The sequence below is a fragment of the Babylonia areolata genome, chromosome 32, assembly GCF_041734735.1.
Source record: "Babylonia areolata isolate BAREFJ2019XMU chromosome 32, ASM4173473v1, whole genome shotgun sequence".
NCBI classification, from domain to species: Eukaryota; Metazoa; Mollusca; class Gastropoda; order Neogastropoda; family Buccinidae; genus Babylonia; species Babylonia areolata.
In genome coordinates this window covers 10,767,638-10,785,137 of record NC_134907.1, presented here as the reverse complement: position 1 = coordinate 10,785,137, position 17,500 = coordinate 10,767,638, and the positions used below count along the sequence as shown (strand labels likewise).

At 45.7% G+C, this 17,500-nt stretch overlaps 1 protein-coding gene and 1 long non-coding RNA gene across 3 annotated transcripts in view; both read right to left on the bottom strand.

Moving 5' to 3' along the window:
- Positions 1–298: 298 nt before the first annotated feature.
- The window catches only part of LOC143276458 (uncharacterized), a 471,243-nt gene continuing 454,041 nt past the window's right edge, over positions 299–17,500 (bottom strand). Inside the window, exon 2 of the long non-coding RNA XR_013053580.1 lies at positions 299–1,013. This is a non-coding gene — a long non-coding RNA (uncharacterized LOC143276458). The remainder of the gene's footprint in view (positions 1,014–17,500) is intronic.
- The window catches only part of LOC143276457 (aspartate aminotransferase-like), a 39,716-nt gene continuing 22,514 nt past the window's right edge, over positions 299–17,500 (bottom strand). For both annotated transcript variants that reach the window (XM_076580959.1, XM_076580960.1), the window contains exons 7-15: positions 16,887–16,950; positions 12,202–12,241; positions 10,837–10,927; positions 9,951–10,016; positions 8,909–9,022; positions 7,736–7,818; positions 6,835–6,988; positions 3,156–3,332; positions 299–1,929 (exon numbers count right to left, since the gene is read on the bottom strand). In XM_076580959.1, coding sequence (XP_076437074.1) covers positions 1,885–1,929; positions 3,156–3,332; positions 6,835–6,988; positions 7,736–7,818; positions 8,909–9,022; positions 9,951–10,016; positions 10,837–10,927; positions 12,202–12,241; positions 16,887–16,950 — 834 coding nt within the window. In that variant the 3' untranslated portion in view covers positions 299–1,884. The remainder of the gene's footprint in view (positions 1,930–3,155; positions 3,333–6,834; positions 6,989–7,735; positions 7,819–8,908; positions 9,023–9,950; positions 10,017–10,836; positions 10,928–12,201; positions 12,242–16,886; positions 16,951–17,500) is intronic.

The following is a 17,500-nucleotide window of genomic DNA, read 5'->3' as shown; positions in this document are numbered from 1 at the left end:
GTGTGTGTGTGTGTGTGTGTGGTATCCGCCCCTTTCCCTTTCTTCACGTATACATGATTGCGTGTTAGGATCATTCAGGGACAGCGTGACTCAGATGAATTTAAAATGAAATTAAACACACATTAACATTTTACGTATAATTATGACAGAATGAATGAATGAATGAAAAGAAAGAAAGAAAGAAAGAAGAAACAGAAAAAGAAAGAAAGAAAAAGTAAAGAAGAAGAAGAAGAAGATTATTCTAGATTAGCAAACTCTCAGCTTGCATGCAAAGTTATCAACAACGGACAAAATCATGTCATGATAATCATTGGATTTATTCAATAGTCCTTTATTCCAGCATTGTTCTCATTGAGCGCCCAGTGGTAGCCGTCAGTCGGCTGTGCCCAGGTAGACAGCCTGTCGTTGCAAATGACCCCGTGTTGTAGACTGCTTAGAGCTTGGTCTCCGACCGAGGACAGACGCTATATAAGTATACATATCAGTCAATGACCCCGTGTTCGTAAAGCGCTTAGAGCTTGGTCTGCGACCGAGGATAGGCACTATATATAAGTTATCCATATCAATCAATCAATCGATCAATTTAGAAAAGGAAAAAAAAACAGTTTTCAGTTTCAGTTTCAGTTTCACTTTCTCAAGGAGGCGTCACTGCGTTCGGACAAATCCATACACGCTACACCACATCTGTTGAGCAGATGCCTGACCAGCAGCATAACCCAACGCGCTTAGTCAGGCCTTGAGTGCATGCTTACATATTTGTGTACCTATGAAAGTGGATTTCATTTTACGTAATTTCGCCAGAGGACAACACTCTCGTTGCCATGGGTTCTTTTTCAGTGCGCCAAGTGCGTGCTGCACACGGGACCTCGGTTTATCGTCTCATCCGAAAGACTAGACGCTCAGTTTGATTTTCCAGTCAAACTTAGGAGAAAGGGCGACAGCGGGATTCGAACCCACACCCTCACGGACTCTCTGTATTGGCAGCTGAGCGTCTTAACCATTCTGCCACCTTCCTCCTGAAAAAAAACAAACACAAGCAAAAACAAACATTCAAACGATAGCACCATGGCGGCGCTGTACTGTGTCGCTGTACACTCTCTCTATCTTCAATGAGGATCCAGAATAGCCTCCCTTCCCTGACTCTTCCTTGTCTTCAGTTGTTTTTTCTTCCAGTTTTATAGAGTTACGCATGCTTGTGAATGACTGGTGCGAAAGAGCTTTCATTTGTCTTTGCACAAGATTCAGCGCTTTTTTGATACAATTATTATATAACTATAATTATTATTATTATTATTATTATTATTATTATTATTATTATTATTATTATTACTTGTAGTGTCTATTTGAATACATTTTGAGCATCACTTATCATCACTACTACTGATGTAGCTAGCACCAACCAGTCTAGGCCTTCTCACCACTTGGCTAGACCACTCCCCGCCATAACCACTACCAGCAAAAGAATTAAAAAACAAAAATAAATAAATAAATTAAAAAAAAAATAATAATAATAATCACAATCATAATACGTGATACGATCATCTGTTCATTTCATCTACGTATTTCATACCATTAGTCATCCAAATGACGTTATACCAACCATTTCTTTATAAAATTCCCTTTTCTCAAAGACAGATAACTGTCAAAAGACAAATACCGGGACATGTATCTTTAATCAAAAATCGATTTCACAACCATGCCACACACACAAAAAAAGGAAAAAGAAAAAAAAAAAAAAAAAACGGGACACAGACTGGCGTCACACATACTTTGACGTTACACTCAGCTATGACGTCATTTCAATGACGCTATCAAAAAGTTCCAAATATCCCGTCATCTCTCCACTCATGAAGTCGTGTAGACAGACTTCAGCGACAATCCTTTTCATTGGTTTTCGTTCAGAATGTTCTTCACCCAAGTTTTCAGCGCCTGAAGAGACAAAGAAAAAAAAAAGTCATTTAAAACGGGGGATGAAAAGCCAAAAGCACAGATGATACACACACACACACACACACACACACACACACACATACATGCGCGTCCGCACGCACACACACACCACCACCACCACCACCGCCACCACTCCCCAGCACTCACACATATACATAAAATAAAATACTATTACACTCACACACACACACACACAAACACACATCACTCAACACACACACGAGCGTGCACGCACGTAAGCACGCACACGCATTCACCTTCCAAAACGAAGGCACATCACTCAACACAAGCAAACACACACACACACACACACACACACCCGCGCGCACACACACGCATACACCTCCCACGACAAAGAGACATCATTCAACATACACAGTCACCCACCCACACCAACTCACCCACCAACACACACACATACACACACAGTACCCCCCCGCACCCCCCCCCCCCCACACACACACACACAAACACCCCCCGCCCCCTCACCCACCCCTCACCACACACACAGCAACCATCACCCACCACCACCCAAACACGTCCCACCCATACCCCCCCCACCCCCCACCCCCACCCCCACACACACACAGCAACCATCACCCCACACCCTCCCACACCCACACACATCCCCTGCATACCCCCCCCCCCTCACACACACACAGCAACCATCACCCACACACACACACACACCCAAATACATCCCCCCATCCCCCCCCTCGCCGCCCCCCCCCCCCCCCACACACACACACACATCCCCCATACCCTCCTCTCCACACACACAGCAACCATCACCCCCCACAACTTCACGCCAACACACATCCCCATCATCCCCCCCCCACCCCCACACACACATACCCCCAATACCCCCCCCCCCCCCACACACACACACACACACAGAGCAACCATCACCTCACACCCACACACATCCCCCCATATGCCCTCCCCCCTCATCTCCTCTCCCCTCCGCCACACACACACACACACAGCAACCATCACCGTGGCCCCCCCCCCCACCCACTCCCCCCCCCACACACATACATACAGCAACCACCCAACCACCACCACCACTCCCACACCCACACCCACACACACACACAAACCAACCCCAAAACCACCCACCAAAAACAAAACCCATCCCCCACCTCCACACCACCCCCACATCCCCTCCCCCCCACCCTACCCCACACAAGCTATACCCAACTCACCATGATCCCATCATACACAGGCGTGCACGCCGTCTGCACGAAGTCCGAGGGAAGTGACGTCTCCAGCCCCAGCTGACGACTTTGCTTCAAGGCGTCATCGCCGTCGAAGTTGACGTAACACAGTCGTGTCGTCAGCTCTTCCACGGGGCGAAGGTAGGAGGGGCCTCCCGCCATCACCTGCCACACAAAAGTACAATGCAATACAATGCGATGTAAGATCATATGTAATACACAATACAATGTAATGCAATACAACACTATACACCACACCACACCACACTACACCACACCACACACCACACCACACCACACGACACCACACCACACACCAACACTCACGGCCACACCACACCACACCACACAACACCACAAAACACAACACCACACCACACCACACCACAACCAACACCACACCACACCACACCACAAAACAACACACCACACCACAACCAACACCACACCACACCACACCACACAACACCCACACCACAACACTCACAGCCACACAACACAACACCACACACCACCACACCACACATCACCACACCACACACCACCCACACCACAACACTCACAGCCACACAACACCACACCACACCACACAACACCACACCACACAACACAATACAACACAACACCACACCACACTATACCACACAACACAACACCCACACCACAACACTCACAGCCACACAACACAACACCACACCACACCACACAACACCACACCACACCACACCACACAACACCACACCACACCACACAACACCACACAACACCACACCACACAACACCCACACCACACCACACCACACAACACCACAAAACACAACACCACGCCATACCACACCTCACCACACAACACCACACAACACCCCCACCCAACCCTCACAGCCACACTACACCACACAACACCACACCATACCACACCACACAACACCCACACCACAACACTCACAGTCACACTACACCACACAACACCACACCATACCACACCACACAACACCCACACCACAATACTCACAGCCACATAACACCACACAACACCACACCATACCACACCACACAACACCCCCACCCAACACTCACAGCCACACAACACAACACCACACCACACAACACAACACCATACCACACCACACAACACCCACACCACAACACTCACAGCCACACAACACAACACCACACCACACAACACCACACCATACCACACCACACAACACCCACACCACACTATACCACAAAACACAACACCACAACACAACACACCACAACCGACACAACACCACACCACACCACACAACACCACACCACAACCAACAACACGCCACACCACACAATACCGCACCACACAACATCACACCACACAACACACCCCACCCAACACTCACAGCCCCACAACACCACACCACACAACACCACACCACACCACACAACACACCCCCACCCAACACTCACAGCCACACAAACACCCCCACCCAACACTCACAGCCACACAACGCAACACCACACCACACAACACCACACCACACCACACAACACCCCCACCCAACACTCACAGCCACACAACACAACACCACACAACACAACACACCCCACCCAACATTCACAGCCACACAACACCCCCACCCAACACCCACAGCCACACAAACACAACACAACACCACACCACACAACACCACACCATACCACACCACACAACACCCACACCACAACACTCACAGCCACACAACACAACACCACACCACACCACACAACACCACACCATACCACACCACACAACACCACACCACACCACACCACACAACACCACACCACACCACACCACACAACACCACACCACACCACACAACACCCACACCACAACACTCACAACCACACAACACCACACCACACCACACCACACCATACCACACCACACAACACCCACATCACAACCAAAACCACACCACACCACACCACACCACACCACTCACAGCCACACAACACCACACCACACCACACCAAACAACACACCCCATCCAACACTCAAAGCCACACAACACCACACAACACAACACTACACCACACAACACCCACACCACAACACTCACAGCCACACAACACAACACCACACCACACAACACCACACCACATCACACAACACCCCCGCCCAACACTCACAGCAACACAAACACAACACAACACCACACAACACCACACCACCCAACACTCACAGCCACACCACACCACACCACACCACACAACACCACACAACACCACACCACACCACACAACACCACACAACACCACACCACCCAACACTCACAGCCACACTACACCACACCACACCACACAACACCCCCACCCAACACTCACAGCCACACAACACCACACCACACCACACAACACCACACCACATAACACCACACCACACCACACACCACCACACCACATCACACCACACAACACCCCCACCAAAACTCACAGCCACACAACACCACACCACACCACACACCACCACACCACACCACACACCACACCACACACCACCACACCACACCACACCACACAACACCTCCACCCAACACTCACAGCCACACAACACAACACCACACCACACAACACAACACCACACCACACCACACCACAAAACACCACACTACACCCTACCACACCACACAACACCACAACCGACACCACACCACACTACACCACAACACTCACGGCCACACCACACCACACCACACCTCACAACACCACAAAACACCACACTACAACCGACACCACAAAACAACACACCACACCACAACCAACACCACGCCACACCACACAACACCCATACCACAACACTCACAGCCACACCACACCACACAACACCACACCACACCACAAAACACAACACCACACCACACCACACAACACCACACCACACCACAAAACACAACACCACACCACACCACACAACACCACACCACACCACAAAACACAACACCATACCACACCACACAACACAACACCACACCACACCACACAACACCACACCACACCACACCACACCACACCACACCCCACCACACAACACCACACCACACCACACCACACAACATCCACACCACAACACTCACAGCCACACAACAGCCCCACCCAACACTCACAGCCCCACAACACCACACCACACCACACAACACACCCCACCCAACACTCACAGCCACACAACACCACACCATACCACACCACACAACACCCACACAACACAACACCACACCATACCACACCACACAACACCCCCACCCAACACTCACAGCCACAAAACACCACACCATACAACACCACACCACACCACACCACACAACACCACACCACACAACACCACACCACACCACACCACCCAACACACCCCACCCAACACTCACAGCCACACAACACCACACCATACCACACCACACAACACCCCCACCCAACACTCACAGCCACACAACACCACACCACACCACACCACACAACACCACACCATACCACACCACACCATACCACACCACACAACACCCCCACCCAACACTCACAGCCACACAACACCACACCACACCACACAACACAACACCATACAACACCACACAACACCCACACCACAACACTCACAGCCCCACAACACCACACCACACCACACCACACAACACCCACACCATCCAACACTCACAGCCACAGAACACTCGGCCAGCATTGAGGTGCACATCTCCTCGCAGGTCTGGATTCCCCGATGGCGCAGAGGTTCCCTGAGGACCTCAAAGTCCGGGAAGATGTAGTAGCCTGCCCTTGGCTTCACCATCGTCACCCCTACAGAGTTCAGCTCTCTGTGGAACGGAGGGAACTTTGTTCGTTTGGTGGGCTGGTTGGTTAGTTGGTTGGTTGGTTGGTTAGTTGGTGGGTTGGTTGGTGGGTTGGTGGGTTGGTTGGTTGGTGGGTTGGTGGGTTGGTTGGTTGGTTGGTTGGTTGGTTGGTGGGTTGGTGGGTTGGTTGGTTGGTTGGTGGGTTGGTTGGTGGGTTGGTGGGTTGGTTGGTGGGTTGGTTGGTTGGTTGGTGGGTTGGTGGGTTGGTTGGTTGGTTGGTTAGTTGGTTGTTTGGTTGGTTGGTGGGTTGGTTGGTTGGTTGGTTAGTTGGCTTCACACCCACACACACACCCAAACCCAGCACTCTCCCCACCATCACCACCCCGACACACACACACACACACCCACACACACACACACACACACACACGACCCCCCACCCCCACCCCCATCCGCACACACACACACACACACACAGACCCCCCTCCCCCTCACACACACACACAGACACACACAGACACACAGACACAATCACACACACACACACACACACACACACACACACACAGACCCCCCCACCCCCATCCGCACACACACACACACACACACACACAGACCCCCCTCCCCCTCACACACACACACACAGACACACACAGACACACACACACAGACACACACACACAGACACACACACACACAGACCCCCCTCACACACACACACACAGACACACACAGACACACAGACACAGACACACACACACACACACATACCGATAACAGAAGTCAGCGACAGTAGCCAGGACCCGTGCTGTATGACGTATGTACTGCTCACAGGCATCCTCCGACTTGAACATCTGTTGATGGGCGCGATTTACAAATACATAACAACACCAGCAACAAAATAATCATCTTTACAATGTGTAACAACAAACTATGTAACGTATTTTGTATTTGTATTGTGTATTTCTTTTCATCACAACAGATTTCTCTGTGTGAAATTCGGGTTGCTCTACCCACGGAGAGCGCGTCGCTACACTACAGCGCCACCCTTTTTTTCTTTTTCTTTTTTTTTTTTTTTTTTTTTTTGCCAGGAAGAACCATTTTGTTGCCGCGGGTTCTTTTACGTGCGCTAAGTGCATGCTAGCACACGGGACCTCGGTTTATCGTCTCATCCGAATGACTAGTGTCCAGATCACCACACAAGGTCTAGTGGAGGCGGAGAAAATATCGGCGGCTGAGCCGTGATTCGAACCAGCGCACTCAGATTCTCTCGCTTCCTAGGCGGACGCGTTACCTCTAGGCCATCACTCCACATACGACACCTCTTATCACCTCTTGACAGCATGCGCTGAAGCTCTGACTAAGCGCGTTAGGTTGTGCTGCTGATCTGGTCAGGCATCTGTCTGGCAGACGTTGTGTAGCGTATATGGATTTGCCCGAATGCAGCAACGCCTCCTTGAGAGACTGAAACTGAAACTGAAAGTGTGTCGATGTAAGTATACATGTATCTGTCTGTCTGTCTGTCTGTCTGTCTCCCTCCCTCCCTCCCTCCCCCTTTCTCTCTCCCCTTAATTAAACCATTCATCCCATTCATTCATTCTGTCTCTCTCCCTCTCCCCTCCTCTCTCTCTCTCTCTCTCTCTCTCTCCCTCCCCTTAAACCATTCGTTCTTTCTTTCTTTCATTCATTCTCTCTCTCTCTCTCTCTCCCTCTCTCTCTCCCTCTCTCTGTTTCTCTCCCTCTCTCTCTCTCTCTCCCTCTCTCTCTCTCTCTCCCTCTCTGTGTCTCTTTCTCTCCCTCTTTCTCTCTCTCTCTCTCTCTTTCTCTCCCTCTCTGTCTCTCTCCCTCTCTGTGTCTCTGTCTCTCCCCCTCTCTCTCTTTCTCTCCCTCTCTCTGTCTCTTTCTCTCCCTCTCTCTCTCTCTCTCTCTGACAGTGACACCCACCTGTATGGCAGCAAACTGCACGGGGGCAGGAGCACAGCTGTAGGTATGGCTTGCAGCACTCTTCACAGCCCCCATCACGGCGCTCAGCTGTTTTGGGTACACGTGGTACCCGACCTGTACATAGTCGTCCAAATGTACCCCCCATCATCATCATCATCATAATCATCATTAGCATTATCGTCCTTGTCGGCATCGTCGTAGTTGTCGTTGTCATATCATCATCATCATCATCGTCGTCGTCATTGTCACAGCAGCAGCAGCAGCAGCAGCAGCAGCGGCACTACATTTCCTAAACACATACAATGCATTTGATTAAGTCGTTTGTTCGTTCGTTTGTTTATCTATAGTCTGTTCATCTGAGATGATGATATTAGACTGCGTTTAAGTCGGAAGTAAAATCAATCAGACTGTTTCCGTGTAAATTCCAGTGACGGCAATTTCACTTTTTTTTGGCAAACAACAGCTCTCTATTCTTAGAAGGCGAATCATTTCGCAATACTTTCAACAGCAACAACAACAACAACAACGACGACGACGACGACGACAACAACGACAACAACAATCTCGCGATGTGTTCTGCTCATGCGCATGAATGACGTAAAATGCTACATGTCTGTCTGAGTGTGTATGTGTGCGTGCCTGAAATCTGATTGAATGACACAGGAAACGAATGATGAGCGCCCAGTGGCAGCCGTCAAAGTCGGCTTTACCCAGGTAGGCAGGCAGCCCTGTTGTACAAATGAAACCGTGTATGTAAAGCGCTTAGAGCTTGATCTCCGACCGAGGATAGGCGCTATATAAGTATCCATATCAATCAATCAATCAATGAATCGTATTTCCGTTTCCGTTTTTGTGTTGTTCAAGTCTGGACTTTCGCTTTGTTAACGAAACCTCCAACCCACCCACCCCTCTCCAGCACCCACACATATCTCCAACCCCCCGACCCATCGCCTTTTTTTCCTTTTTTTATTTTTTTTATTTTTTTTACTTTTGATGCCCGTGACCTACCATACCAAGGACGCCACGTGATCACCACACTCACCCTCCATCCCCCTGCACTGGCCCACTTGGACAGTCCTGTACTGAGGATGGTGCCTTCCGGGTACACCTGCACCGAGCAATGCACTCTTAGCGGAGGTTCTTCCTGATGATGGTGATGATGAGAAGGATGATGATGATGACGACGATTACGATGTTGACGACAACGAAGAAGAAGAAGAAGAAGTTGGTGATGATGATGATGAGGAGGAGGAGGATGACGAAGACGACAATAACAAATAAGGCGAACGCAAAGAAAAGGAGGAGGAGCAGGATAATCATGATGATGATGATGGTGGTGGTGGTGATGATGATGATGATGACAACGACGATGACAACGATGACGAAGAGGAGGAGGAGGAAAAAGATGATGATGATGATGATGATCATGAGAATGATGATGATGATGATGATGAAAAAGAAGAAGAAGAGGATGATAATGGTGATGAAGACGACGATGATGATGATGACGATGACGATGACGACGATGATGACGGCGATGATGATGATAATGACGGCGATGACGACGATGATGACGGCGATGATGACGATGACGATGATGATGACGATGTCGACGACAACGAAGAAGAAGAAGGAGATGGAGGAGGAAAAGGAGGAGAAGATGACGATGACGACAACAACGACGACGACGATGAAGATGACAAGGTAGAGGAGGAGGAAGGGGAAAAGGACGACAGCGACGAAGAAGCAGAAGCAGAAGAAGAAGATGATGATGATGATGATGGTGATGACGACAGCGACGATGATGAAGATGATAATGAAGAGGAGGAGGAGGACGGGTGGGAAAGGAAAAGAACGACGACGACGACGACAACGACGATGACGAAGAAGAAGAAGAACATGAAGAAGATGATGAAAATACTGCTTACCCTGGCCAAGCTGAAATGGTTTTGGTCAAAGCTTAGCCTGGCGTAGATTTCATCACTGAGAACTATGACGCCATACTTTCGAAATACGGCACTGTTTGAACACAAGAGCAAACAAACGAATGAAACTACAAGGAGGAAGAATTTTGTTTAATGTCCCGTCACACAAATCGGTGATTGAAGACATTTTGTTAAAGTATTTATGAATACAGTTGAGTATTATCGGTTAGAAGGGGTGGGAGATGTGAATGAATGGAGGGTTGGGGGAAAGTGGGCAAATGAGGGTGAAATGAGGGTGAAATTTGAAAAAAAAAATCTATATACAATTACAGGAAATCACTTAAAGGACTTTGCAAAAGAGAAGTCGTTGAACTGACATGCGATACAACTGATAATGAATGCAAAAAGTCAAAAACATCAACGTTCTCAGTCACTTGTGAAGACACACTTTCGTGTACATAAGGCTTCATCAAGCTACAGTCAAAAATTACATGCTTAACTGTCAGGTTACTAAAGCATATGTACTTGACATTAGATCAATACTTGGTCCGTAATTAATTTGATAATAGTCTGAGAGCTCAACTCAGAATTGGTCTGCGAATCGGACCAAAGTCTGAAAGAGTCAACTGACGAGGTTTTAGACTTGAATTCAAGCACCTATAAAAGTCTCTTTCTAGTATATTGCTTATTTCCTTGTATGACAATGGGCAATATACTTTTATACTATCTGTATGATTCTTTGCTCCCCTTAAAACGAATTACACATCTACAATTATCACGACATTTACGTGAACAAATAAAGAGTCAACGTAATGAAACTTACTCAGTTTTAGTTTATCTACGTATTATTCTAAAAGTTTGTAAGTATACTTGAGAAATGAAATTAATACACACACACACACACACACACACACACACACACACACACACACACACACACACACATGCACCTAGGCACGTACATACGTGCGTGCGTACACACATACACACACAAACACACGCACAAACACGTACACAAACACGCACATAAACACACACACGCACACAGACACACAGACACATACACACACACACACACACACACACACACACACACACACACACACACGCACACAAACACGTATACACCCCCTCCTCCCCCCCGAACCCCCCCTCCCCCCCCCCCACGCACACACTCACACACACACGTTCACGCACACACACTCACACATACACACGCACGCACGCACACACACACACGCGCGCGCGTACACACACACACACACACACACACACACACACACACACACGTATACCCCCATACCCTCCCCCCTCCTCCCCCCCGCCCCCGCCACACACACACATGATGCAGTACAGTACTTCCCTTACCTCAGGGCAATGAGATCTTTCTCTGAATATGCAGTACCAGCTGCAGATCACAAAACAACAGTTCACATGTCACAGAAAAAAAGAGAGAAAACTCAGAATTCAGAACTCTGTTAATTAATCAATGTCCACCGACCTGTATACATATATTTGCACGTGCTGGACACGTACAACTGAAAAAGAATAATTAAATTTTGAACAGCGAAAAACTTGTACAGGAGGAACAAGTAAATTTAGAAAGAATAAATCGATGATATAACCAAACTAAATAACAAGCTAAGGGTGATTTAGAAACATGTCTGAGAGCTCTCTGCTCTTTGTTGAAACGCATAGAAAAATTGATAAACATTGCTACATCTCTTGACACAATGCCGTTGTCAAGTAAGGTAATAGGGAAATCCTTAAACTTTGCATATGTTGAGAGAGAGAGAGACATAACGATAACGATAACGATCTTTTATTCAGATTAAGGCCAAAGCCCCTTACTGAAGGGGGTCATACAAGAAAATGAATCAAGAAAATGACTTGACACGCTAAACCGACATCACAAATCAACCTGAAGTAGCTAATACAATACTCAACAACATTCACGAAATAACGATTCGAAGTCTCTTCAATTTCATATAAGTATATGGCCAAGTTTTGTTGAGTAAGCTCATGTTTTGACGACATGAGCAAATTAAATCTAATAGCACAGAGATCTTTATAATATCTAGGTTGAATCAATCTTATTCTGAGGTCACTCAAAGCAAGGCAACATAACGAAAGATGCAATTCATCTTCCCTACCCAGGTTGCACAATCGACAGGTATATACATATCCACTGCCATTATTATCTAACGAATACAACATCCGATAAGCTTTGAACGGTAGCCTGTTCTCGTTCATTCTTGTAAATTTCAACCAATACTTAATACAGTTAATATAGAAGTTTAAACAAATTGGATATCTCCCTAGCTCCCCATATACAAGATCATTTGGTGTTCGGATGTCCACATTCAAAAACCGTTTCATTGCAAACAAGTGTGCTTTTCCTGTTTGCTCAATCGTTTCCAATGCCCATATTTCTGCACCATACTGCAGTATTGGCTGAACTTGAGCATCAAATAACCTAACAAAAATACCAAACGAATTACAATCAAGCTTATACAAAATATGAAGTATCCAAATAACTGCTTTCTTTGCTTTATTAGCTATATCTTGACATGTGAAACTGAAATTAAATTTTGTTGAAAAATAAATTCCAAGATACTTATATGCATTTACAACAGTAATTCTTTGATTTCCATATGACCATCTTTCGTTTCTTGCTAAATACCCTCCCTTACGGAACACAACAATACTTGTTTTATCCATATTTAATTTTAACTGCAAGCTACTTGCTGCAGCATAAAAACTGCTCAACTGTCGCTGTAAACCCACTGTTGTTGTAGATACCAAAATCATATCATCAGCAAAAAGTAGAACAAACAATTCAATCAAATCAAAAGTAACTCCATGTTGACCATATTGCATCATTTCCAAAGCAAGTTCATTAATAAAAAGTGAAAATAAGACGGGGCTACAAGCATCCCCTTGTCTAACCCCACGAATGCAATTTACACAATCAGATAATGTTGCCCCAGCTCTCTCTCTCGCTTTAACTTCATTGTACATGCTTTTTACACAACGATGTGACTTACCATTGATTCAATTCTTTAATAAAATAGGCCATGAAAGTTTACTGGAAATGGAGCCAAAGGCCTTTTCAAAGTCCACAAAAGCTACATGCAATCTTTCATTGTTTGCAGACTGTTTCTGTACTGCAGCCATTAGAGTGAATATATGATCAATTGTTGAATAGCCCTTTTTAAATCCTGCCTGATGTTTTCCAATTATGTTTTTTTCTTAATTATCCATTCTTGCAGTTCAGTATTAATAATGGAACAATATAATTTACTACTTACATTGCACAAAGAAATACCTCTATAATTGTTTACATTATTAATATCGCCTTCCTTAAATAATGGCAAAATTATGGATTCTGTCCAGTTGTTTGGATAACCCCAGTATCAAACAAACAAACAAAAAAGGTTTACTAAAATAAAAACTTAACAGTGAGAGAGAGAGAGAGAGAGAGAGTGTGTGTGTGTGTGTGTGTGTGTGTGTGTGTGTGTGTGTGTGTGTGTGTGTGTGTGTGTGTGTGTGTGTGTGCGTGTGTGCCAAAGGGAGAGAGAGAGAGAGAGGGACAGAAGACGTTTTCCTTTGTTTTTATCACATGAGCACACCCATACCGTAGGTAAAATAAAACTGAGACTAGCAACTCATATCAATTCTAATCAAGATAACACAACAACAACAACAAAAAATACATGTATATGATTTTAAAACAACACCACCAACAAAAACAACACAAACAGATATGCTGAGAGACTTTTGGGGTGGATATGTGACAGACGTAGTTTAACTCTCTCCAATTACCACCATCAAAATATTGCAAGCGGAACGCTCTTATACTGAAGAGGTGAATGTTGACAAAGAATACCACAATTCTGACGACGGAAGCTAAAGGTTGGGTCATTCAGACACCCACTGGACAACCGAGGGATCTGTGTAGAGGAGAAGAGAGGACTGGCCGTACTGAGTGAGTTAACAAATTCGTCTTTTTACCCGCATACTGGATGTTAGAAGTACGTTTAATAATGATGTTAATATACCTATTATAACAACTGCTACTGTTACTGGCAGTAGCAGCAGCAGCAACAGCAGCAGCAGTAGTAATAGTAGTAGTGGGAAGAAAGAAAGGGTGGTAGAGAGAGAATAGAGTAATGAACAAGAACAAGAACAAAAACTTTAATCTCCAGGCCTCCGGCCACTAGAAAGAGGTCAAAAGTTCAGAATAATTATGGCGGTCACGTAGCTACAACACAATGTAAAATACACACTAACTTAAACCTGTAGGACAAAAGTGCCTCTTGTGATTTGTAAATTAATTCTAAATGTCTTCATTGCTGTCAACGAATTCCTGTCGTATCTTCAGGGCATTGAATATATAAACACAGAGTTTACGAATACTATAAATAGAACCATTTTTTCAGCAAGTGAACATATGATTGACCTTTAGAGTTCAGATGTTTTTGCCCTAGGTTATTGTATAGATCACAACTGTTTATAAAATGATTTTCATCTTCGACCACGTTACGTTTACATGCGTAATTTGAATTACATTTGAATGTTCTGCAAAATGATCCATTTATTGGGAGCAAACCAAGTCGTAATTTTATCAAGCAGTCTCTAAAACACTTTTTATCCACAAAGTCAAAATATTGCTCACACTCGAAACCAGTTTTGAACAGTCTGTAGTTATGATATATATCTTCAGACATTACTGACTCGTCCAACTCTTGCATGAATATATCTTTCATTCGTTGCTTAAAAAATGACGAAAAAAAAAATTTGCTCACAACTAACGCCCTGTTGCAACCAGATATACCCAAATCCAAGTCTAAATAAAGTATTTTTGACTAAAGAAGAGAGTGATGGAGATATACGGGGAGGGGGGGGGGAGAAATACGGGGGAGGGGGGAGAGAAAAGGAGGGAGTTAGAGAGAAAGAAAGAAAGAAAGAAAGAATGAATTAATTAATTAATTAATTAATTAATTAATTTTATTTCTGAGGGTAATAGAATAAGCAACAATACTTTTTTTTTTCATCCAGCCCCCAAAAGGAAAAAATAAAGGGGGGGCGGTAGTGGGGGGGGGGGGGGGTGGGGGGGGGGGGGGGGGTTGGGGATATAAATAAATGAACTGCAAATAGCATCACATAACATCAAAACGAGAGAGAAAGAAAAAAAATAATATCAAAGCATCACATTCATTACAAATCATGGAAAGGACTACATGGAAATTGTACACATAAACGCAAGCACACTCTTTAGAGTAACGTATATGCGCGAAGAAATGTAGAGAAAATAAAGACAGACAGACAGACAGATAGACATACCTACCAACAGAGACACAGAAAGAAAGAAAGTAAGAAAGTGTGAGGGAGGGACAGGGCACAGAGATAGAGAGAGACAGAGAGACAGAGATAGATACAGAGAGAGAGATATATATAGAGAGAGAGATAGAGAGAAACAGAGATAGATACACAGAGAGAGAGAGAGACAGAGACAGAGAGAGAGCGACAGAGATAGAGAGAGACAGAGATAGATACACAGAGACAGAGACAGAGGGAGAGAGAGAGACAGAGATAGATACAGAGAGAGAGAGATACAGAGAGAGGTATACAGAGACAGAGAGAGAGAGAGAGAGAGACAGAGATAGATACAGAGAGAGAAACAGAGAAAGAGAAAGAGAGAGAGAAAAACAGAGATAGATACAGAGAGAGATATATATATATATAGAGAGAGAGAGAGAGAGAGAGAGAGAGACAGAGACACAGAGACAGATACACAGAGAGAGATAGAGAGAGACACAGAGAGAGATAGAGAGAGACAGAGATAGATACAGAGAGAGAGATAGAGAGAGAGAGACAGACAGAGATAGATACACAGAGAGAGATAGAGATAGACAGAGAGAGATATAGAGAGACAGGGATAGATACAGAGAGAGATAGAGAGAGACAGAGAGAGAGAAACAGAGACAGAGAGACAGAGACAGAGAAACACAGAGAGACAGAGAGGCATGTCCCCCACAAAAACAACTTACTTGGGTTGCAAGGGTTGGTCAAGATAAGAACAAACGGTCCTTCGATTCTTTGGGACAGTATAGCCTGTAAATATATATATATATATATATTGTATTTGTATTTGTATTTCTTTTTTATCACAGCAGATTTCTCTGTACGAAATTTGGGCTGCTCTCTCCGGGGAGAGCGCGTCGCTACACTCCAGCGCCATCCTTTTTTTTTTTTTCTTTTTTTTTTTTAGTATTTTTCCTGCGTGCAGTTTTCTTTGTTTTTCCTATCGAAGTGGTTTTTTCTACAGAATTTTGCCAGGAACAACCCTTTTGTTGCCGTGGGTTCTTTTACGTGCGCTAAGTGCATGCTAGCACACGGGACCTCGGTTTTTCGTCTCATCCCAATGACTAGCGTCAAGACCACCACTCAAGGTCTAGTGGAGGAGGAGAAAATATCGGTGGCTGAGCCGTGATTCGAACCAGCGCGCTCAGATTCTCTCGCTTCCTAAGCGGACGCGTTACCTCTAGGCCATCACTCCACTTAGAGAGAGAGAGAGAGAGAGAGAGAGAGAGAGAGAGAGAGAGAGAGAGAGAGAGAGAGAGAGAGAGAGAGAGAGATGGGGGTTATATATAAGGGGGTTAGA